The sequence below is a fragment of the Pyxicephalus adspersus genome, chromosome 5, assembly GCF_032062135.1.
Source record: "Pyxicephalus adspersus chromosome 5, UCB_Pads_2.0, whole genome shotgun sequence".
Lineage (NCBI taxonomy): Eukaryota > Metazoa > Chordata > Amphibia > Anura > Pyxicephalidae > Pyxicephalus > Pyxicephalus adspersus.
In genome coordinates this window covers 42,055,109-42,075,989 of record NC_092862.1, presented here as the reverse complement: position 1 = coordinate 42,075,989, position 20,881 = coordinate 42,055,109, and the positions used below count along the sequence as shown (strand labels likewise).

At 35.9% G+C, this 20,881-nt stretch overlaps 1 protein-coding gene across 1 annotated transcript; it reads right to left on the bottom strand.

Moving 5' to 3' along the window:
- Nucleotides 1–215: 215 nt before the first annotated feature.
- LOC140330821 (desmocollin-3-like) lies at nucleotides 216–20,533 on the bottom strand. The gene is made up of 16 exons (XM_072411284.1): nucleotides 20,214–20,533; nucleotides 15,739–15,823; nucleotides 14,637–14,848; nucleotides 13,874–13,990; nucleotides 12,756–12,911; nucleotides 12,354–12,498; nucleotides 11,867–12,033; nucleotides 10,528–10,662; nucleotides 10,073–10,258; nucleotides 9,193–9,452; nucleotides 8,718–8,857; nucleotides 7,531–7,761; nucleotides 6,544–6,780; nucleotides 4,628–4,749; nucleotides 3,479–3,742; nucleotides 216–2,871 (listed from the first exon to the last, which is right to left on the bottom strand). The coding sequence occupies exons 1-16, from the start codon at nucleotides 20,280–20,282 to the stop codon at nucleotides 2,671–2,673; spliced, it is 2,727 nt and encodes a 908-aa protein (XP_072267385.1). The 5' UTR covers nucleotides 20,283–20,533; the 3' UTR covers nucleotides 216–2,670.
- Between the last annotated feature and the right edge of the window lie 348 nt (nucleotides 20,534–20,881).

Genomic DNA, 20,881 nt, shown 5'->3' with positions numbered 1-20,881 from the left:
AAACTTTTTGGTGATTACTCTAAACAGCACACATCTTACAAACAGCATTTTATTAACTATTTTATTACCAGTTTTATTCCATGTTTACCTTGGTATCCCCCTTTTGAATATTGTTATTTATGGCACTGACGTGTTCTCCACTAGTACTTATTAATGAAATATATGTTGGAGTCAGTAAATATATGTGTTGAATATTTACAATAATAATGACATCGTTTTAAAGGTTTATTTTTTCTTTTATTTAAAAATACTGTAGAACTGTACCCACTAAAGCACAGAAATTTGGCATTTACAGATTATTTATTAATTCTATGTGATCATTAAAGAAAATGTAATTGCTACAGTATTAAAGGAAACATTAACATTGCCACCTGATCGGAATACTTGCTCCAAGTTAATAATTCTCCAGATGCTGAAGCAATGATAAAAGCAGGAAAGTCCAGGAGCTTGCACCTTTAAAAACAAGTTGTTGGCTTGCACATTTCTTTAAGGAAGCTACCAATAGGACATTGATATGAACTTACATAAATGGTTTTAAAAAAAATACACATTTTCAAGTATTCTTTGTAACCCATTGTTCAGAACAAATGAAGACGTTTCACTTTAGAGTCTATAGATATCCCCACATTTATCATGAAGTATAAGAAAGCATTGAAAAGTTCTGGAAATAGTTCATACATATTCTACAGTATTATACAGTATTTGGCAGACAGGTCTATGAAAAGCAGTTGCAATTCAAAAGCATAGGCTTATAAAAAATATTTCTAAAAAATCTGTACATTCTAAGTGGTGTTCTATGTGCATCCACAAAAGGCATCTTACACACGAACAGACTGTACATTTTCTGGCTTTAGATAACACAAGACAACACAAAAATGAGTACCTAACAATTTAGAAACAAAGAAAACACCACTTTTAAAATTATTTAAAAGGTACATTTAAATATCAGTGCAATTTACCTAGGAATAAAATAATAAAAAGGAAAAAAAAACTCAACACTAATTATCTTTGTATATTTTTGAGAATTGCCTTTTTTTTTTAATAAATAGGTTGCTTTAGCTTGGCCATTCATGGCAGGTTCTAGTATAAAGACTTTTCAATAACCTTTTGCCCACATTTTATTTGCAAACACCATACAAAGCTCCCCACTTGCCATTTATGGTCTGGAGGTGAGCGTTGTATAGAAATAGATTTAAAAATAGCTGATCGAAATCTGTTAAAATGTAGCACATGGCAAAGTATTTTTGCAAGTCTTATTAATATTATCTTTTTATGTTGTTTCTACAGTATATGGTGTAAGCGTTGATTCTTAAGTAGGGGGAAAAAATAAAATAAAAAACAAGGTGCGGTAAACCTCAATTTGCTAACAAGAAAAATTACTAAACTACTGCTAACTAGAAAACATTAAACCTTTCCTTTCTATCACAAGCTTTGCAAAAAAAAAAAAAAAACATTTATGGTACATCTATGCTAAAGTATTATAGAACACTATTTTCCTTTTACAGTGGATTTTGTGCTATATTCCTTACTGTATATACACAGTGATGTTGAAAAGAGCAATGTTTAAAATGTATCAACTGAAAAAGTGCTTAAAAAAAAAAATTAAAAAAAAAAAAAAAAAAAAAAAAAAAATCACACCCTTTTTTGCCAGTAGCATAGAGACTTCTTAAACTGGAATTTTTTTTATTTTTTTTTTTTATTTTTTTTTACAGTTACCGTATAAACTCGTGTACCAGCTGATCATCCCGCCCGCACCGATGTCACCTGGGAAACTGCCATTCGGTGGCTAATGACAGAAGACGTGCCAGGAGAAGCTGCGGGGGACAAGGTAAGTGGGGTTTTTCAGTAGTAATCTGATGTCATACAATGTTGTATAACAATCAGATTGCACTGTAACGGTATTTACTACCGATCGCTCCTTTGAATTTGGCGCCGGAGTTCCGTGTAGCTGGCGTAACTCCGACGTACCCCCATCCGCTTTTGCGGCCAGCGTATTTCCGCCGCAGCCCGATGGCATTGTCATCAGGGGACGGAAACCACGGGATGCAACTGCCGGATTGGGTGCATATAAGCCGAGGGTGACTTTTTCAGCACATTTTGGGTGCTGAAAAAGTCAGCTTATACGCGGGCTTATACAGTATATAAATGTTCTTTAAATACATTATGTCTGATCCTGTGCCATGATCACAAAAAAAAAAAAAAAAAAAAAAAAACATTAACAAAATGAGTTATACATTTTAAAATTATTAGCATCTACAAAAAAAAAATATTCTGCAATAGCCATCTTTAAATGTAGGCATACTGAGAGTTATGAATATTAAAATCATCCAAAAATCCATTCTTGAACCCAAAAGCTCTTTACATCTGATGAATATTGGGGAACAGGGAAAGTTGCAGAAAACACTGACATTTAGGGTTCAAGATAGGAGATTTTAAAAGTAGCTCTAAAAAATATGGACTTTTTAGGGTTTAATGTGACAGTTCTGACCGTTACGAGATACCTTTCAAGTATATATGTCAATACAATGCAAAAATTGCTCTTTTTGGAATCTTGTTTTGTACGAGTTGCTCCTTTTTGCTGTATGCAATAATCTTGACACAAAACCTGGTTTTTAATAAGATACTAAAGGAGACTGAGCAGATAATGGTAAGAGTCTGCCGATGAAGCACCTATTTCTTTGCACAAACTTCTGCTAATGTTCTGAATTTTGGTTCCAGATGATTCAAAAAGTCCATCCTATCTTCATCTCCTCGAAGTTCACTGCAACAACCTACAGAACCAGCCGCTGATCCTCTTCCTTCATAATTGTATGGGACAACATAATCTTCACCATGTTGCTGTTCTTCATTCTGTCCACACATGTACAGTTTCTGCAAGGATAAATGAGGAAGGTTAAACAAACTTTGGAAATATTTGAAAAGAGAAAGAAATTAGTTACACATGTCATGTAGTCACTTCCACATACACAATGGACAGCACAAGAAGATCACGAAGAAGCAAGGCATGAACTAGAAATCATTATAATTCTATCTTTCTATAATGATATACTAAAATCTATCTCTGACTATTTGAATGAAAAGTAAAATTATGTTTTGTTCTTAAATTATTACAATGAGAATATCCAGTGTAAGCAACAGATGGGCTTCAATGGGAGCCAAGAAGGTGAACCCAAGGAGGAATTTTAAAACAAATGTGCACACGTCCTGCAAATGTATAAATGAATACCAGTTTTGGATGGATTTCAAATGTAAGGAACTGCCCAATTTCCTCTTTTGTTCATTTTTGGAAAATGGGAAATTGAAGAGCAAATAAAATTAACAGAAACAAAATAATCTCTACATGTCATACTTTCTCTATGCTTCCTAAACTTTACCTTACTGGCCTATCAAACTGTTTATTATGGTCCAATCTTATACAGAACAATTACCATTATTACTTTAAGGAGGCATAGGATTATCTAAACAGAAGGATACTTACATCACCAAGGTGATTGTTCATAAAACTATGCCATTCTGAATAGGTTTGTCTGCTGGAGTCAAATCTTTGATGTCCTCCTCCCATAGACGGCAGAGTACCCATCCCTCCAGCTGCATTTAGATGATGGCTTGTCATCTTTGTAGTATTGACCTGCTGATGCTTGTTTTGTGTCATTTCTTGACTATGTTGATCATATGAACCAGACTGAGCATTTCCACTTGTGTTGCTGCTTATAATTGTGATAGGAACCTTAAAATTTGGATCCTAATGGAGGAAAAAAATAAAAAAAAAAAAAAAAAAGCATTCTTTAGTTCATCTTTTCCTTAACAATAAACAGTCCTATCCTGACCATATAGAAAGAATATTCGCTGAACTTAAAATTATTAGTCCCCCCTTTTTTTTTTTGACTTTTTGACAATGCAAGTCTATTAGTTGAATAAATAATCTACTCCCTATGTTGCCAATTTATTTTGTGTCAACAGATGGAAAGTTAGGCAGAATGATTATGGTGTCTAAAATATAAATGTCTAAATTTAGCATAAGAAATAAAATTTAAAAAAAAACATGTACATAGTCACATCATTCAATAGGGTATAATTATAATATCCTTCAAAAATTGTAATCATTTTAATATACTGTACAATGTTTAAAAAGCCGGCTCTGCCTACTTGGCACTCAGAAATCTTAAGGGCTTACTTATGAAAAGGGTGAACAGCTTGTTTGACAGAAAAACATTTGTGTTAATTATACACAAATATCACAACTTTAGCAGGATGGCCACTTTATTAAGAACGCCACTTTTCACTGTTGAAAGTTGCCAAGTTTATCCAAAAATATGGGGGTAATTTAGCACTTTAGATTAGATAGAGACCCCTACTTTGATAGTTGTGAATGCCTTATGAATGCCTTAGGCTACAATTATCAGGGTTTTGAAACACAAATCCTGATCACTATTTTTGATGTAGTAATGGAATACTACTGGAATGTATAGACTTATATTGTGGTGGTACACTTACATGTAGAGATAGCGGACACAGCTTTAAAAAAGGAGAAGGGAAAAGTGGCATTCCTTTTATCCAAAGACCATTTTTTTATACATAGGACCCTATTTAGCTGGCATGTATGAATCTGTGTATTAGATGGTCTTACCATGACATCTGCTCCAGGTGCTTCTGTATTTGCAACAATCAAGTTTTGTTGGGCTGCATCATCAACAAAACCCAGATTGCCTTTGTTTGCTGCAGCTCCACACAGGCATGCCAGCAAAAGACCTACGAACAAAGAAAAAAGAAAATGAAGTTTGGATATCTAATCACAGGGCCTGCTATATTAACTAAGAGAAATAAACTTTCGAACCAAGTATGCAATGGCAATATGAGTATTTCATCCAAGACTGTTGTCCTGAACTTTTTTTAAATAGGTCAGAAAATTTAATTAAGACTTGTTAATCTACATTTTACCAATGGAAATGAATTGACACTTCAAACAACTCAGAGTTTTCATATTCTCCTCTAATCATTCTTGATGGAATTTATTTATAAAGATGGGAATTTTATTTATAAAAATTGTATCTCTCAATAACATGACTGTGCAAACCAATGTGACAATATCCGTTATAGGCAAAAACTTTATTAAATATCCATATCTCCATACTCATGAATCTTAAAGCCCTAAGTGATTCAATTAAATTACATTGTGTAAAAAAAAAAAAAAAAAAAAAAAAAAGTGACTCCATATGGTGGCTGCACTGGAGAAGTACAAATTTTAAACTTCAGATCCTAAGAATATAGTATATGAACTTATGTGCATAAATATCTTAAACAAGGAGAAAAGAAATATTGTGTCCACACCAACACTTTCTGTGCTTAAATATTATTAAGTCTTATTTTTGATAATAAACTAACCCGTTGTCCTGTTGTTGGTTCTGAAGAGGAACCAAGACTTTAGTGAAACTGTATGGAAACATGCTCAGCCATGAATCCCAGCATTTCTAAATATTTTCATTTTATTCTAATTAAAATGAACAATCAAAAACTTTTCTTTCTACACTCAGCATGGGATTAATTAGAACTTTTGTCAGGGCTCAATTACACTTTTTACCCCCACTCAGATCTATTTAAATTCCACTATGGACCACAGAGGTCTGCTGCTAGCTTACATCCCCATTCAGATTGATGGGATCTTTTGTGACCTTTAGTTTGCACTCAGTTGGGGACAGATCACGGTGCAGTTCACAAAAATGTTCAAAGTCAGAATATCTTAGGTAGGGATGTGATTATACCTTTTAAACAATGAATGTCAATTCACAAGGTTGGGTGTGTGGCTATTACTCCTTTTATCTATGGGAGGGTGGAGGAGGTCTGGAGCATGATTAGCACAAATAGTGGAAAGAGGCAGTAGGACTTGGCTTAAGCTGCATACACACCTGCAATTTTTCTCGTTGGAAAGGATCTTTCACGATCCTTTCCAACGAGAAAAGACTGCACGATGCATGAACGATGCTGTACATACAGCACCGTTCATGCTCTATGGAGAGGGGAGGGGGAGAGCGACGGAGCGGCACCCTGCTGCGCGCTCTCCCCTTCCCTTTCATTAGGATCGGTCGTCGTCCATCGTCCATGGATCCGCCAGGACGGTCGTCGGACGATGGACGACGACCGACTGTACACACGGCAGATTTTCGCCCGATAATTGGCCGATACCGATTATCGAGCGAGAAAAATTTGCCGTGTGTACGCAGCTTTAGACTAGTAAACTGCACATACACTTTAGCTATGAACACAATATGTAGTTAAACACATTTTACATTAATAAGTAAAGATAAAGGTAAACTGTACAGAAGATTTTCCAAGCTATGTTAGCACCCTGATCCATCCTACTTTTTTCCTACTCATTTTTTAGCCAGGCTATCATAAGCAGTTGCAAACTAATATTTTAAAAATGTGGCTTGATGAATGGTATGTCAGATTGTTTTGAGACACAGTACATTTCCATAAAAAAATTGTGCAAGTTTATGGTTCACTACATTAGAAGAGTATTAAAAAAAAAAAAAAAAACATACTTACAGAGAAGTAAAGCAAACAGAAGTGCTGACAGAACCATTATAAGAATAGCCATTCCTCCAAGTGCAGCGCTTCCGCCGGTACGTGAAGAAGGAGAGCAAACTTCACCATTAACGCAGTTACACTTGATAACTCTTACTACCTGAGTTGTGACACGACCCAAATGATCAGTGATTTTAACTGGCACATCATATGATCCTTCATCAGTGTTACCAACATCTTCAATTTTGACCGTGTTTTCTGTCAAGGCATAAGGGGATATTTAGTTTTCTTTGTGCAACATGCCGACTTAAATAAGTTAAATGTAATTGGGTATGCAAAGTAAATGCATAGTTAAGAATTTTACTTTTTTTTTTTTTTTTTTTTTTTTTATTACTTTCGCTTCATTTGAAACAAACATTTAATTTACATGGTAAACAGCTCAACCCTTCCCAAGTATTATAGGCAAAAGCTCTCCCATTCTAGCGTACATCTGTTTTTTAATGACGAAATTCTAATTTAGCTGGTTTTGGGACATCAATCCTCTAAAAAATTAAAATGTGCTTAAACCTTTATGCAAAATATAAATATGAAAAAAGCCAATACCTACTACTTGTCAGTTGAAGGATAAAGAACAGACTCATTCAGTCCAATGTTACCCAAGTTTTTTTAAGCAACTTTGATTTGGTAAAACTGCTTGCAAAAAGTCTGAACATGCTCTTAACTGTAATTTTGAAAAAGCAATTTGGATTATGAACATATTTCCCTGTCCCATAACTCATGATGTAAAATTTTAAGATAACACCCAAGCCCAAGTGTTTAGGATTTGGAACAGTGAGCACATATGGGAAGTAGATATCAATAAGGCCAGAATGATTTTATCTTCATCATCAAGCATGAAGATGATGATGCTAAATCATCAGATGATGATCCATGATGCTAAATCATCAAGCATAAAATGAGCGCAGTTCTTATAGTGAAGTAGATTACACATTCAAATTAGTCACTTACCATTTTCCTGAGTAACACGCCATTGGGTCTGAACCCTTGGGTCTATATTGTTGTTATCCATTTGAAATCTGTATGGGAATTTGGTGGCAGTTCCATCTTGGTCAATTGCTGGAATGGAGGCATATGTTCTGCCATTTGTACAAATAGTGACAGAATTTCTTGACAGGCTCGGTGGATGTTCGTCCAGATCAATAAGGTTTATCACAAGAGTACAGGTACCAGTCTTGCCAGCTGGGTAATTAAAGAGAAAAAAAAGCCTTTCAATATACAGTTTTTTTTTATATATATTTCTTATAAGGACACCAGGTGTCAATATATCCATATTAAAGCTGTTTCATTCACAGCACAGTCAGTGGGATTTGTACTATATATAGTTTGAGGATTTTATTTTTTATTAGCAAATTTTATAATCTGCTAATTTATTGCAAATTAAGCCCTCAAATGCATGTGGTTAATTCACTATCAGTGAATAGGTCTTAAAAGTCACATTCACTACTTTTATATATGCTGGTATATACATCTAAGTGTTAACATTTACAGTTTAGGCATCAATGCATATGGTAAGGTTGAAAGGCACACTGGGAAGGTAAACAAGTTAAAGAGTTAAGATTAATAATGGATATCAATTAAACTGCAAAACTTCTGCATCAACCAATGGCCAACACAGTGCCACTGCATCATAACACCTAACCTAAGTATGGTTATTACAAATAAAATATCTTTTTCAAAGTATTTAGCAATACACACAAATAGGATATTACAATACTGGATTCAAAATCTTGAATGGTACAAACTATTCCTAGAGTGTTCTTTCATTTTTGGAGCTTACAAATGCTGAGGACTCTTAGCCTGTGAGAAGGTGGCTGGGGGAGCAATGAAAAAGAAGGTGTGTGCTTTTTGGCAAAAGAGGGCGGGGGGGGGGGGGGGGGCATAAAATAAACCATTTTCTTTGGTAAACTAATTAGAAATGTAACCTACAGCACATACTGTAAAATTCATTCCACACAACTCTGATAATAAACTGTAAAATTCTTGCTTCTTCATTGACTTACCTTTAAGCCCAAAAGGCCTTTAAAACAACTTATTATTGACTCACTACTGATTATAAAAACACACATTCTGGGAAAATAAATCTAAAACCCAAACATTCATGTTTTACATGCAAATAGAAAAAAGGTAATCCTTACATGCATCAGTTGCCATAAAGGTTACATTATATTTGTGGTTTGGAATCTCTTTAGCTTCATAGTCCAAAACTTTGGCAGTGGTAATACGACCATTATCAGTCACAGTGACCCAAGACAGAGGATCTGACAACTTCTGGTATCTGCAGAACAAAAATAAGATAGGTTGGTTAGCTTACTGAAAACCAAACACAGTTTCTTAAAGTGAACCTAAGCTTTGCCATTTCTCCTCCACTACACCAGCTCTAATCATGATCATGCACCAGTGATGAGAAATGGTAGGAAAGTGAGTCATATGCTTCCCATATCTAAACAAAAGTATTTCTCTATGCTCCCATGGCCATGGTGTAGCAGCAGGAAAGCAAGAGAATGCATGTATGTGTTTCTGGAAAGGGAGGCAGTTAAGTGAACATGTTACTTTGTTTAGGTTGGAAAAATACATAGCATAAGGAACCAGAGCCTTTATAATATAACCTACCGTATGCCAGAAGAACTTTTAGTTTCAGGATCAATTGCTTTAAACTCCGTAATAACAGAACCAATTGTCTGATTTTCTTGAACAGATACTTCTTTAATTTGGGGCTGACATTCGGGACCTTCATCAACATCTTTAACAATGACTGTGACTGGGACAGTATTAACACCGCTGGTTTTTGTCCCAGATTGGGTTATCATGCTTACTTCATTAGCAACTGCAACTTGTAGCAGAAATTTCTTGTCTTCTTCATAGTTAATTCCCTAAAAAGAACATATACAAATCACTTCTTAAGAAAGAGAAAAATTGGATTGTTTTTCTAAAATACAGAGTGAAATATTAAACAAATATATATATATATATATTACACTCGAGATTGACCACCCAGCTGTCTTTGGGTGGTTACTGAAAAGCCTATAGCTTCTTCTCACATAGCTTGAAATCATTTTTGGGGAGAAAAATGTACTATATTGAAACATGTTAAAAAAACTTTGACCACAGCAATAACGTACATCATTTTTTGTGGACTGAATAGTGTCTGAGAAAGTTAAAATTTGTGAGGTTTGTATTCCTGCTTCAGGGAGATTTTTCCTAACACCCTAGGACATGGCTATTGTGATGGTTGCACAAATGTCCTGACAGAACTCCTAGTGAGAACAATTTACCAAATCCCCAATGGCATATCCTTGCTCTAGTCACAGTGTAAAGAAACAAAAATGGCTGAAGCTGGGTTTTAACAGACAGCACAGATTAGTAAACTATTAATGTTGCAATAAACTGCTGTATAACTTTAGAGAAAGTAAAGATTGCCTTTTTTTTAAAAAACCATTACAATTAGGAAATTGTAAAAAAAATTAAACAAGGAAATACTTTATGCGCTTACCTTTATAACATAAAGCAGCCCTTCATTGGTTTTTGGATCGGTAGAGATATTGAAAAAGCGCTTCTCGTTTCCTTGTGTGATTGTGTACACAGCTCTCCAATTTGAAGTGTTGTACAGATCATTGTCGGTGACGGGGATTCTCAGTATGAGCTTTCCACTTTCATTTTCATTCACTTCAGTCTGATACTAAATGGCAGAAAGATACAAAGTTCATATAAATAGAAACAATTGAGAAACATCTAGCCTACATGTATGCAGTATATTTACATGGAAAAATGGATCTAATTATCCCTGATAGGTACAATTGTTATAAATTTGTTTAGACCATTCTTTCATTTATGAACAGACATACAAACATAATTAACAGGAGTCAATGACAACGCATTACAACCCTTTTGTTATAGGTTACATTTTACAATTGATATAGAGTTTAATGGAAGAACACCAATACTTACTGATTGTTGTGAGAAGACTGGTGCAAAATCATTAACGTCAACAACTGTTATAGACATGGTACCAGTGGATGACAGATAACCTATGGAACCACCCATATCACGCACTTCAAGTATAAGAGTGTATTGGTCCAATATCTGCAAAGTTAAGCACATACTTACTACCAATTACACAAAATCTTTACACATTTTTGAGAATAAATAGAGCAGTGCTTATGTAAATTACTTACAATAGGCACAAACGAACACTTTTCACTAACATGGACACTCCCTAAAGATGAAGTCCAGTTATATAAAAGAACGTAAATTAAAATTTAAAAAAAATTTTAAAACCTATTTTAGAAAGGAGTATGGAAGGGGAAGCCAATGTTCTGCAATACCAGTTTGAGTATCCCATGCATTTACCATCCAGTGGATTACAGCGCAACTCACCGTCTGAAATTGTGCATGTACGTGTGGCCTAGTGTATCTAATAGAAGGGCAGTGATGAATAACAGCATTTATTGCAGTCTTACTAAGGCAGGATTATTTAAGCTCTGAAGTGTGCATACCAGTCCAACCACATGTGCATCAGGCCTCAGTTACTGACTGGTTTGCCATGGTCACACCCCTCCTAGTTGGAGTATCTCTTGAAGCCCCTGAAAATCTGTGTATTTCTAAGAAGTTGCCCATTTTCTGCCCAGTTTTTTTTTTCAGTCCAGTTACTGAAATAATTCAAATTTCTACATCTGAAGGAAAACGGACATTCTTTCTAAGACAATAGGATGCAAATTTTAGACAAATTGTTTACAAGAGCTTGAAAGAGGCCATCTAGGTCAAATTAGAACCAGCCACATCTGTCATCTGTCTTCCAACTATAATTCTGTTTTAATCGCTACCCCAGGGATTTGACAAAAATTCAAATCTATAACTATCTAATATAAAGATTTATTACCTATGCAGACTTTTTGACACCAAGGATGGGAATATGTAAGTAGAAGAAATTGGTTGAACAATTTCACATCTTTTGGTATTGGACAATCAACATTTGTACTTTTTGACATTCTATAACAATTGGATAAAGGTGTTTTTGCGGTGTTGATATTAATGCTAGGATGTTTTCCTACACTGGTGGAACTGATAAAGAAGCTGGGAAATGTCTTCAACATTATAGGAACAAGTCCAGTGAATGTAACTATCTAGTACTAGATTCAGCTGCAATGGTCTGGATAAATGAGAACCTTCACTGACATCTGCATTTTGGCCATCACTGTTTTTTTTTTGTTTTTGTTTGAGAAAAACTATGAATCCTTTGGAAATATGAAAACACACACACACACACGCACACACACACACACATTACCTCTCGATCAAGCTTGTTAGACAATGTGGTGACTATGCCATAATCAGCATTTACTGCAAACATAAGAGGTGAAGGAGGAATTTGTCTAAGAAGATAATATTTTAGCAGCGTGTGTCGAGTTTTTGGGTCATCTCTATCTGAGGCGTTGACTCTTCCCACAATGGTACCTTGAAACAGGAACAAAAATACATTAAATGAGGTAAAAATAGAAATACACATAATTGTACTTCATACACATCTCAGATAAAAACACGCCATCTCATAAAATCCTGGAATTTCTTTTTACAGAAAGAAAATGGAGATTGAAAACCCTCCTTATGTGTGCAAGCGCTTCTATATAGATTTTCTGATGGCAACTAAAACAAAGAAGACACGTAGTGCCCTTTATATGATTGTTAGAAAGGAAAAGTATGACTTGCCCATAATCAATAGCAAAAATGTTCACAACCAACACCTAAAATCTGATGACTTTTCAAAGTAACCTTACCAGCTTTACTGTTCTCCAACACTTCAGCACAAAACACTGTTTCAGTGAAAATGGGAGCATTATCATTGTCATCTTCTATGACAACTGGTAGGGTCAGAGGAGACTCAGGAGAAAATCCATCCACTGTTGATGCATAAACGATTAGCTGAATGCAAGATATAAAAGGAAAAATGTTAATAAATCCTTAAGCAATCCAATAAGGAAACAGATATATTTTAAAGGTAAGTACACATTTGTGAAAGTCACTGGGAAAGAAATTGTGAATTTACAGAACTACCAAACATAAAACCGTGGCAAAGGTTCCAAGCTCCCCTCAACCTACCAAAAAAATGTTAAGACTATTATCAGTATAAGTGTTTATTCTAAAAAAAAAAAAAAAAAGGAAAAGTGAAAAATTCATACCGGAAAGGTAGGGTATTCTTCCCGATCCACTAGGCCATTGATGTACAGGTCTCCAGTTTTTGGATCCATCTGAAACAAACCTACTGGTGGCTGATCCACTCCAGGTCCCGAAATAGTGTAGATAATATCATATAAAAGCTGAGTGTCAGACTGGACCTGTGGGAGAAAATGTATATTATATAAAATGGTCTCAATTTTTATTGTTATCGTATAAGAACTTACCTGTTTCTGCAAACTAGAAAATCAAAAACTGTTAACAGATTATAATGCTCTAATATGACCCTGCTCTTAATGTATACATATTACTATGTATACATATTACCATAAATATTCTGTTCATGGAAAATTCTTACTCAAGTAGATCAACTTTGCTATATGCAAGTATTATTAGGTAATTCATCCAACAGCAGTACACAAATGGTCCTTGGGTTAAGGGGTAAATTCCTACAAACTCATTTCACACCTTGTAAAGCTAATGGTTTACAATAATCTATTTGCAGACCACATGAATGTGGTCGTCTCTGAATTACACATAGCAAGGAAATTATTTGTGTTCTGTTCAGGATGCTTTTTTTTTTATATAATGAATGTAAATAAAGTATTAACTATTCAAACGAATAGAGTCAAAGCTCTCAACTTGTCATTGCTGCAATTTCAATGGCAACCTGGGCATAGGCAGGTCTCTCCCTCTCTGACTGCAAGGATAATAGCTCTTTCGGTCTAGTGGATTATCCTTTCAGAGAGAAACATACCTTACTGCTTACTCCTGCAGCTGCCGGGGCTATCTTCTGCCCACCTCTCTAAATTGTTAGCAGGGCCTCACCATCATCCTGTACAGTGCAAGATCATAGACTAGCACTGAAAGGATTGATGTCAACAGTCAGACTGAAGACACAGCAAGGCCTCTGCCATGGTTGTAAGAGACAAGTGTAGCAAAGCAGAAGGTGAGCGCTGTTGGCTCCATGGCTAAGGAACCAGACAAGTAGCAAAGAATATTACAAAACAATGCAGCAGGTAATTTAAATTTATCTAATACTCGTTAACAAACTAAAATATGAATATTTCATACTACCAAAACTAAGCAAAGTAATAAATATAGATTAAATTTGAAAACCTACCCGTTCAAGGAGTTTTGGAAAATTTCCTCTATAGTTTTCATTATGTATGATAGGCATAGGACTCCACCTCCTTTTTGTACGTCTTAGCAATTCTCTGGCATATCTTGCTTTTCCAACCTAATTATAGAACGATAAAAGGAAGTATCATGATAAGTATTTAGAATACAAAATATATTGAGATCAGCCAGTGGTAATAGCTTTTATTATGTAAGCTAACCAGACCATAGGAAAGTTGCCAAAGATTACCATAGGAGCCCATGTGGACAGGCTTTGGGATTATTTGAATGCCAACAATTTTAAGACATTTCTGAGCTTATGCAGAATTATTTGACTAATGCAGGGGTCGGAAAACTCGGGCCATTAGGCAAGGTACAGCTTAGCCGGTAGTCATTTCCGGCCTAACACCCCCTGGCCGATCTGGCCTAATACCAACCGGATCTGCCAGGAGGCGTTAGAAACTCTAGGAGCCGGAGCTTTGGCGTTGATACTTCCAGCACTACGGTAAAAAGAAACGCTCCGTGAAAGTAAATCCCACTCCTCCGCAATGCATACGGAGGAGAGGGATTTCACTTCAGGGGGTGTTCCCTGGTGGTGTGCGGAGTCTTTAGGGCATGACTCAGAGTCCGGCCTAGTGTGCTCCCATCCACCCCTGAAATGGCCTCGTGGCCATAAAAGTTTGCCGACCCTGGACTAATGAATTTAACCTCCTTCATGTAGGTTTTGCCATATAATGCAATAAAGCAATTAAAAACTCATCACTTACTTGTGCTGCAGGTACAAGTGTCACTGGAATAACCTTCTCCTTTTTGGAATGTTGATTCTGTAGTATTATTCCAATTGAAATAGGGTGACGGGGCATCTTAACATGTTTTTTGGCATATATGGCATAAACAGAACCAACACGTTCAATTGCAAAATTGGAATTGCTTGTTCCAGAAACTGCATCATTAGGGTGCATGCAATTATGAAGATTAACTATGAAATAAAGCAAAAAACACACAGAGTGACTATCACATTGCCAAACAGATAAAACCAAAAACAACACACACACCAATCAAAAAAATGACAATAAAAAGGTAGACATAAGCAAAACCTACAGCTTAAGCATGGCAATACATAGTGGGGCCTACCGTCTCTGAATTTGAGTTAAATCTCTGCTTTGTCTGTCTTTATTAAGAGAAAATCTGAGCTTAAAATCAGTTAAAGTAAAGTCCCCTAACTCCACTCATCTTTTACTCTTTATTGTGTACATATTGTGCTTGTGAATGTTTTAGGATTCCTCTACCACTGCTAAACAGAAAGTTGCATAGAAAGATACACTAAATAAAAATTTAGGAAAATAAAACCAGCTTGTCTAGTTTGGCACAGTTTACAGCACTTCATTAGCAATAAATTGGCGAATCGAACATTCTGAGACTTTCTGTGACATTATCCAACATTCTGAGACTTTCTGTGACGTTATCCAGACACATAATAAAACAAACATTTAGGTCTTATTTGATACAAAACCTACAACAATGCTCTTCCTCACTATATTTTAGCCTGCAGTAGAATTAGGGACCTAATTAGTCCGTTGATTGTGTTGGCTTAAAGTGAACATTGGTGAATGGTAACTATTTGAAGTCTACTAAAATATAGGTCCCAAACTAAAGGTGCTGGCTCAGTCTCAGTATTTTTAGAGTAGATACTTTTTTTTTGTTTATTAAAGCTCTACAAGGCTGGAAAGAACACCTGAAATGGATCTGGTCGAGGACTGAAAACATTTGCCAACAAATAGCAAATGACTTTTGGGAAATCCATTCCAGATTTGCTGAATCAAAGTAAAAATCAAAGTCTACCTAGGTAAAAGAACAATGTAAACTTACCAGTGCCAACCAAGGATCCAGTAGGAACGTCCTGATGAACAGAAAGTTTTATCCTGTGGCAGGATTTTTCAGCCACCACCAATGGCTAAAGGAAGAGAAAACGAAAATCACTTTGAAAAAAAACTCTATACAAGAAAATGTTTATAATCATCATCTCACTATTTAAAAATCAACTTACTTTTCAGATTATTATATGCAACCTTTTTTAGACTGTGCCATGAACTATACCACAGATATAAGGTTATGGTGTTTGCTTTTTTGAATCTTGTGTCATCGCTTTGCTCCTCATGACATGACTGCTGTCACCAATACTAACTACAAAATAAACACTAAATTCCATCTGCATTTCTTTGCTACAGTGCCACCTCTCAAGACTAACCTGTTGCTTGATAACACAAAACTATTGTTTCTATAGCAGACACTTAGGGGCCCTCTATCATACATTTTCTAGCATTCAAAGATCTCCCTCCACAGTTCCTAGCTCAGCACCCTTGAGGGAAAGCAAGGTGGGCAGTGGAGGTTGCATTAATCATATATTTCCCTAACGTCTGCCTATGGCACAATGATAAAAGCAACATAACCATCCTTTTGTTGAGGTCCCAGGATGTTTTGCCCAAACAAAGACAACCTTGCACTGTGGTGGAGTATCATCTCAAGAGATTTGGGATACTCACTATTCCCTAAGATCTCATCTTAAAGATAGTTACCTCTGGTCATCCTTTTATTACAGGAGCCAAGTGAAATTAGGTTAACATCCAACAGAAAAAAAGGGGAAAACAAAGAAAACTAAGAAAAATGGCAACATTTTACAATATAAAATTAATGCCCATCAAAAGCTTAATCCACAACATAATGTTTTACTGACATATACAGTGTATTACTGCAATATAATGATTACTGTTGACCTATTCTTTTCTAAAAAACAAAATCTAGCAGTGTCCTTTACAAAGTTGAACATGTACTATATAATATGCAAATATCCATAGTCATGTCACTATATGTCCCTCAGAGAAGCTCACATCCAATGTCCAAGCCATTGACAAAGGTTAGTGTCATTAAGGCCAATTTTGGGTGGAAGGTAATTAAAATACCATTAAGTCTTTGGAAAAAATCTGAACAACACATGGGGAAAATATAAAATGCCTGTGCAAATAGTAATCTACCTGTTTGTAAAGTCCAGACCCTTCCTAATTGTAAAGCTTCCTCTAAACATCAGCTCCACTGTGCAGAAGTTAACAAAAAAGGCTGGTGTTGACTTTTCCATTCAAAAAGCATGAACTGTGAATGCCAGAAAGCAGAGAGGAATCTAAAGGAGCTGGATAGGATATGAAGAGCAAACTTTACATTCTAGAAGATACAGGATTTACAATAAAGGTGATTTGTTTGAAGAGCTAATATGTGCAAAGGATGGCGCCAAGAGTTGGACTTTAAATAAATAACTATGTATTTTTTTAGTTTTGAATTGCATTTGTGCTTCTGTGCAGCCAGATCCAGACCATAATATAATTTTCAATTGTCCCTGTGTCTTTTATTAGTAAGTTTCCTTGTCCCTGTTTTGAGTAGATCTACATCTCTATATAAAAAAATAAAGAGTTGACCTAATAAAAAGAGTTACCGGTACTTTATTTGTAATTTTAAAAGCTAATATTAAGGAAAATTAGTTGAAAGAAATATTTGTAGGTATAAGTGGTAGGGTTGTGTCATTTTCCTACATTCTTTAAGCTAAAAGTGTTCCCCATCTCCAAAAGTTAGGAGGTAGTGTGTACATACGTTCCAGGGATGGCCACACAGTGTTTTGCAAGTGGACTTTTCTGATTATGTGCCATGAAGGCCATCATGGCAGGATCATGACATTATTTGAGGAAAGCTGCAGATTTAAAAATGTTTTAAATGACTAACATATTAAAGATTATATGAGATTGGGTTTACATCATCCATCACTTGCAGAATCACAGACACAGGATGTAAAGGTAAATCCTCCCAATGGAAAGTTAGACTTGAATGTGTTTTATCATTTATGTTATCATGCAAAAGGTTCATCATAATTTACATACAACATGACATATGTCAAAACTAAAGCTCTAGGACAATAAAAAATGTCTGAAAATGGGCAATAAGGTATATTTCTTGACAATTGGTTAGCTTGGAACAGGTTACCAATCAAGCTAAAAAACATTTAGGACCCATTCAAACCCGTTTGTCCTTATGCACTAACACACCTTATATTATGTGTTAATGTGTGTTGTGTTAAGAAAGCCCATTCAAATGACCACCCATAAAAAGAAATTCGAACATGAATTATTCTCTGCACAAGGCACCAAAAAACATGGACAGTGCATCGTAGTGAGCTGCAATGTTCACCATGAAAACACATGAGCCCACTGCACTTAACGTGCATCCATACTTCCTGCTCCTGGGACAAATGTTTTACTAGACAGGAAGTGAAGAAATCTCTCCAACAAACCTTTGATGGCTTTACTAGCACTAAAAGACATTTCAGCCATAATTTGTATGCAAAAGCATCAGACAAAAATATATTCTTTGTTTCATTTAACACATGTGGACATTTGACCATGAAGCCTATATTAGCTGCTTGAACATCACATTCCAAGTTCATGGACATTAAAATGCAGCTGGCCAAGCTTTTGGCTGTAACACTCCCTTATTCTTGTGGGAGGACTTTACAAAATCCTGGTTGGTGTTTGTGGAACAGGTGTCCATTCAGCCAAAACAGCATTGTGAGGTCAGGTACTGATGTAAGAGTGGACCCAGTTCACAATTAGAGTTCCAATTGATATCAATGGTGTTCAGTAGGCTTGTGTTCCTCCAGTCATTCTCATCATCATATCACATCCGTGTTTTATGGAGCTGGTTTTGCGTAGATTTAAGCTATACAATGATGCTTATAATTCCTTTTACATTAGGTGACAATTGATAGATCAGGCCTACTTTGCAGACAATTATTCTCTGTATGCAATAACTACAAAGTCTTGTAGTAGTAACAAGCTCTTCAGTCAGAATAAACCAATTGTCTTCCAAACATTACACCAATACAGCCTTTGCTACTTTTTAGTTCCAGAAGTAAATCAGTTTAGCCAGCCCGGGAACATCACTGGCTACTATGGCTGTGTATCTACTAAATGTGTCACAGGTATCTCTGCACAAGGCCTCCTACATATTCCAAACAGAATTGTAAAAAAATAAAAATAAAGAACATCTACAACAAAACTATCTTTCTGTCTATTTTTATACTGTCATTCCTGTCATTCTGACTGTCAGCATCTGATCAGCAAACATAAGAATAATGATATCATTGTTATTAATAATAAAAGTTAGAATAGGAGATTCTTTGAAAGTTGTTCTCTGGGTTTGCTGATTTTATTCTGTACTACAAAAATATTGAGTACATTTCTACCAACCTATAAAGTGATGACACCTTCTTAACACTGCGTGTAATGTTTTTTTTCCAGTAACAATGTTATCCTTATAGACCTGAATAAAGCCGAGGCCGACATGATCATACCTGCGACCGTAGGGGCACTAAAAATCTACCTGAACAAGATTGGAGAAAAGTGAAACTACCGGTGAATGCACAACCTCGGCAAATATAAACTGACAAGTATAGGCAGACAATGATAGAAGACAATAAAGGCTACGCTACAAAAACAACACCAAAGTGAATAGAACATATTTTGGTCCTGTAGCAGGACCACCATCACTCAACTTTTCAGACATACAAGAAAAAGATAGCACACTTCAAATTACAATTTCTGACAGGTAAATCTTCAATAGAATAATTGTAGCAGATTAAACAAATGGCATGGTTAGTATATGTAGGAGCGGATTAGATATAATAAAGCAAAGGAAAGCCTGACACCTCCACAATCCAAACACATATGAAGTATCATCATCACTATGCTTTGCCTATTAGCAACAAGCTAAAAAAACTAATACAAAATGAAAAGATCACTGGTGTAATAAAATATGGAAGCTTGAGGTCTATGGTAAAGTTTGCATCAGCCAAAGAAACTTTATATCTACATCTGATGAGAATAACTGATGAATGTGAACAAAAGAGTATTATTGTGTTCTGTTTCCCTGGTTAACCACTAGGCTGCACATAATACCTACATAACTTTATTGAGGAGTGGCCAATGTATTCACCCATCCACACAGAAATTATTTCACAGTTCATATATATATCATTGTTTCTTTTAAATTTACAAACACAAAAAAATAAATAGTACAAAATAGTACATTATATATAAAACATAATATAGCTACACACATAATACACTTTTTAAATACACAATAGTAACAATACCTATAACTGCTGAGCTTCTGACTGTTAGAATAAAAGCATAAATAGATTTACTTCTTCAACACTGAGTACAAGTAAACACAAAATAATAATAATAATAAATTCATAATAATAATAATATTTGTCTTCTCCTAGGATAGGACTTCACACTCACCAGGATCAGTGCCAGGCACCACCAGCAGCTCATAGTGACAGATCCTCTGGGTGACCCAGCAGCCCCCATAACAAGAACTCCCCAATAATCACCAGCACCTGGTGGCTGTGCTCAGGCGGTAGGTGGCTCTTGCGGTCAGTACTGGATATGCTCCCTGGTTGATGTATATGATGATAGTGTACAAGCAGGCTGTCGCCTCCGACCCGTGTGCTGTATAGATTTGTGAGTCCTTCTTGCTGAGATGGTGAAGTGTTAGCTGACTCCAGCAGGCAGCTCAGTCTGTCGTGTTCCTTTTCTTCCCTGCCTACACTCCGCACCTGTCTCCTCCCTGCTGGCCACCATGAAGGTGGGATCTCTCTGTAGGTGTGGCTGGGAGTTTCAGAAATAAACTTTTTATTGAAACTCTGCTCCTCCTTTCTGTATCTGACTACAAGGCGAGTCATAGGAGAGCTGACACAGGGAGGGCAAAGTCCTATGTGCTGTATACTGGGACATTAATCATCTGTGTATTGCTAGCAGTTAGCTGTGAACACAGATGAATGGTGCTGCCCAGTCCTGGAAGAGGGCTGTCTGCATTCCATTCTTCCCTTTCAGATAAGCCATTCATGTTGAGGGGAACTCATCTTAAGGGTTAATACTTAAAAGCCTTACAAATGCTTGATAAAGCT